This window comes from Daucus carota, chromosome 3 (genome assembly GCF_001625215.2).
Source record: "Daucus carota subsp. sativus chromosome 3, DH1 v3.0, whole genome shotgun sequence".
NCBI lineage: Eukaryota > Viridiplantae > Streptophyta > Magnoliopsida > Apiales > Apiaceae > Daucus > Daucus carota.
In genome coordinates this window covers 38,276,825-38,280,897 of record NC_030383.2, presented here as the reverse complement: position 1 = coordinate 38,280,897, position 4,073 = coordinate 38,276,825, and the positions used below count along the sequence as shown (strand labels likewise).

The 4,073-nt window shown below is 37.1% G+C and overlaps 1 protein-coding gene across 1 annotated transcript; it reads right to left on the bottom strand.

Annotated features, from left to right (window-relative positions):
- Window positions 1–1,094: 1,094 nt before the first annotated feature.
- LOC135151525 (uncharacterized) lies at window positions 1,095–1,838 on the bottom strand. The gene is made up of 2 exons (XM_064090017.1): window positions 1,454–1,838; window positions 1,095–1,309 (listed from the first exon to the last, which is right to left on the bottom strand). Exons 1-2 carry the CDS (start codon window positions 1,836–1,838, stop codon window positions 1,095–1,097), a joined length of 600 nt encoding a protein of 199 aa, XP_063946087.1.
- Window positions 1,839–4,073: the final 2,235 nt, after the last annotated feature.

The following is a 4,073-nucleotide window of genomic DNA, read 5'->3' as shown; positions in this document are numbered from 1 at the left end:
GATTCATTAAGTTATAAATAGTTATTTTGAAACGGGTTTTTAGTTTTTATTTAAAATTTGTTTTCTTTTTATTAAATTATTAAATCATGGGTAAAGTATAAGTTGACATGGGAGATCGAAGATTGTCCTTCCACGTACAAAATACTATCATAAAAAAGCTTGTGCAAACACGAGCCTTCTAGTTTATGTTAGTGTTTTAAATGATAGTCATGTGTCAGTTTCGAGCGTAAATAATATTTTATTTTTTGACAAAATAAGTACATGTGAAAATGTAATATCTGCAACCTAATAGCATTAGTAATAATAATAAGTACTATATTGTTAAAAAAATTATGGATCAAAAACTACATTTGAACTTATTTTTCTATATTCAAATTCGTTAGGGTATAGATTTGGCGTCACAGTTAAGTGATGCATGATAGACAGATCATCTGTTTTTTAGCATATGTCGCACACACTTTGTATAAATAGAAATTATAACATATGTTGTATGTAAAAAGACTCATACCTTATTTTATTATAAAAGTATCAGTTGAACTACTAACCTTATGACTGTACTCAAAAAATTCTGACACTTTTGATGTGGTTTATCCTTTTAATTTTCATATCAATTATATAGTACTTCAATGTCTTAGATTTTTATTGTTAATTTAAAATATTAGAAGATTATTACTTTGACACAATATGTTATAATATCGTCTCTTCATAGAATTTTAATTTTTATCATTAGTTTTCTAAGCTTGATGATTAAGAGTTTTAAAGATTTTTCATGTAATTGTTATAAAAAACAGATCTCAAACAAATGATATTCTGAAATTTCAAATAGTAAAAAAAGAGAGTAGATATGAGTTAGGTCACCCGAAGTTCATAAAAATATGAAATATTTTTTTTTTTTGACGGAAGCAAATTGCATTACTCAAACAAATCGGCTAACAAACATGACTCCAAAACGACAAGAACAGACCTCCTATCAAACTTACGACCTGGAAATAACAATGACTCCCTCGCTAAACAGTGAGCGGCCATGTTGGCATATCGTGTAATAAAATACAATTCAATGTTTAACTCCTCTACCATTCTACTACACTCCTTTATTATACTGCCAAACGGAGATCGAATATTAACCTTGCTGCGGATAGCTTGCACAACTGCCAAAAGCAATCAGATTCTAGCACCACTTCCCTCCCGCCAAAAGTCTTGATCCAGCTTAAAGCTTCTTTAACCGCTACAGCTTCTGCAAACTCCGGCCTAACCATACCCTCGAACACTTCTGATCTGCCTTGCACTACCTGGCCTTCATCATCCCTTTCTAGCAAACCAACACCATAACTCGAGGACTCAGAAAATAATGTAGTGTCGACTGTTACCTTGACTGAATTCTGCTTTGGCCTGGCCTAAGAACTTGCTCCGTCTCCTGGAATTACATCCCGATACAGATCCTTCGTCGAACTACCTTGGGCTTTTCTCCACTCTGCAAGATACTGCTTTGTCAAAAACACTACATGATTTACTTCACTCCTCTTATTATCCCACACCAACTGATTCCTAGCCTGCCAGATACTCCAACATATAGTTGCAATTTCTCCGTGGACATCCTTATCTGTATGATCCAACATTTGCTTTAGCCATGCATCAAAAGAATACCCATCTGCCATTTGATTGAACCCACCCCTACGCCGCCAACATTGGCTAGCAAACGGACAAATGACTAGAATATGAACAACTGTCTCAACATCACCATTATAGATCGGGCAAACCTCACTCACTGGCACTCTTTTACAAACCAGGTTAACCCTTGTTGGAAGACACTGATTTAAAGCACGCCACACCATATTCATCACTTTAGGAAGAGCTTTTATTTTCCAGAATTTCCTCTATAAATCCTTGCTTCCACTATCGAAATTCAACCTTTTTTGTTGCTGAAGCAACCTATGCACTTCTAACTGTATACTCTCCGTTCAGATCTTCACTCCAGTACAATTCGTCCGATACCCCATTACCACATAACAGGGTATGTAAGATGCATTGTTGATCTCTATGGTTAAACAGATCCGCAACTACATCTACATCCCATTGCTGGCCATCCTCTGACCTCAAAGACGATATAGTTGCTTCATTTAACCCATGCAGCTCACTATTTATGTACGGATTCATACTATCATGTAACCATGGGCTATTCAAAATTTTAATACTCCTACCATCCCTCACTTTCCACCGAGCTCCCGCCATAACCACCTGCTTAGCCTCCCAAATGCTTCGCCAAATAAAACTAGGACTGCTACCTAGCTCTGCATCAAAGAAATGCTCGTTCGGAAAGTATCTAGCCTTATAAATTTTGCTCGAGAGTCTTTCTGGTCTAGTAACTAATCTCCATCCCTATTTTCCTAACAGAGCGATATTGACGCTCTGAAAGTCTCTGAAACTCAAACCACCTGCCATCTTGTGTCTACTCATTCTCTCCCAAAACATCCAATGAATCCCTGGTTTCGCATTCCCCTTTTCTCCCCACCAGTACCGCGATAAAGTTCTCTCAAAATCTCTTGTGATTTCCAACGGTAAAAGAAACAAACTCATAGCATAAGTTGGCATAGCTTGAGCTATATTTTTTATCAAAACTTCTCGCCCAGCTTGTGTGATCCAACCCTTTTTCCATGAATTAACACGCTGCTTCATTTTGTCCTTCAGAATTCCCAAAACACCAGATTTGTTGCGACCAATGTGGTTAGGCAAACCCAGATATTTTACTGACTCATCTGCTTCTCTCATTTGGAGCAACTGGCAAATTTTATTTTTGCTATAATTGTCCACATTCAAACTGAACACCACCAAGGATTTTGTTAAGTTTATTCTTGGACCAGACGCCTCTTCATAGCTTTGCAATAAATCTGCCATCTTTAACGCTCCTGTTTCAGTTGCATTGCTAAACAAATAGCTCAGCGAAGAAAAGATGATTAATCGAAGGAGCATTCGTGCATACTTTAACACCTTGGATAAACCTCTGACTCTCATATTTACGTAGAAGCGCAGACAAACCTTCCATGCATAAGATGAAAAGATACGGTGACAAGGGTTCCCCTTGTCTTAGGCCCCGAGAAGGTACTACTGGTCCCATTTCCTTTGCACCATGCGTAAAAGTATATTTCACTGACATCACGCACCTTAGGATTAATTGAACCCACCAATCATCAAACCCCAATTTACACAGAATTTCTCGAAGGTAGTTCAATTAATTGTGTAGTTACTTTTTTAGCTTTGTGCAAACTCGCAGTTTTAAACTAATTTGAACCAAGTTCTTGGGATCTCGAGTCAACAAGATTGGGTGTCCACTGTGATGCCGTTAAGATATAGGCTTAAGGTCCATTCTTTTGATGATTTATCAACCAATTCTCTTAGTAACCCTTTGGTTAACGGATCCAAAATATTATTCTTTGGCGGTATATAGTCAATAGTGATAATTCCAGTTGATAATAATTGTCTAATGAAACTATGTCGCTATGATATATGACGAGACTAACCAATATATATTGTGCTCTGCCAATAGCTGACTGACTATCACAGTGTATGACTATTGCATTCAAAGTCTTGGCCATCTCGTAATATCCTTCAAAAATTGGCGTAAGTATTCCGCCTCTTGTGTGCATTTGTCAAATGTCACAAACTCAGCTTCCATCGTGGAATGAGTTATCATAGATTGTTTTGAGGATTTCCAAGATATTGCCCCTCTGACTAGTGTAAACACATAGTCACTCGTAGGCTTTAATGCCTTCTTGCTAGATATCCAATTTGCGTCAGTATATCCTTCAATTACTGCTGGATACCTCCCATAATATAGTTCATATTCTCGAGTTCCCCTTAAGTACCTTGATACCCTAATCATCGTTTTCTAGTGATCAGTTCTCAGGTTACTCGTAAATCTTCTCAACTTGCTAATTGGGTATGCAATGTATGGTCTTGTACAACTCATTAAGTACATTAGAATTCCGATTATTCTCGAGCATTCTAACTGGGAAACCAATATACCTTTGTTCTTAGATAGAAGTAGAGTCATTTCCACAAGTGTCCTAGCTTTCTCA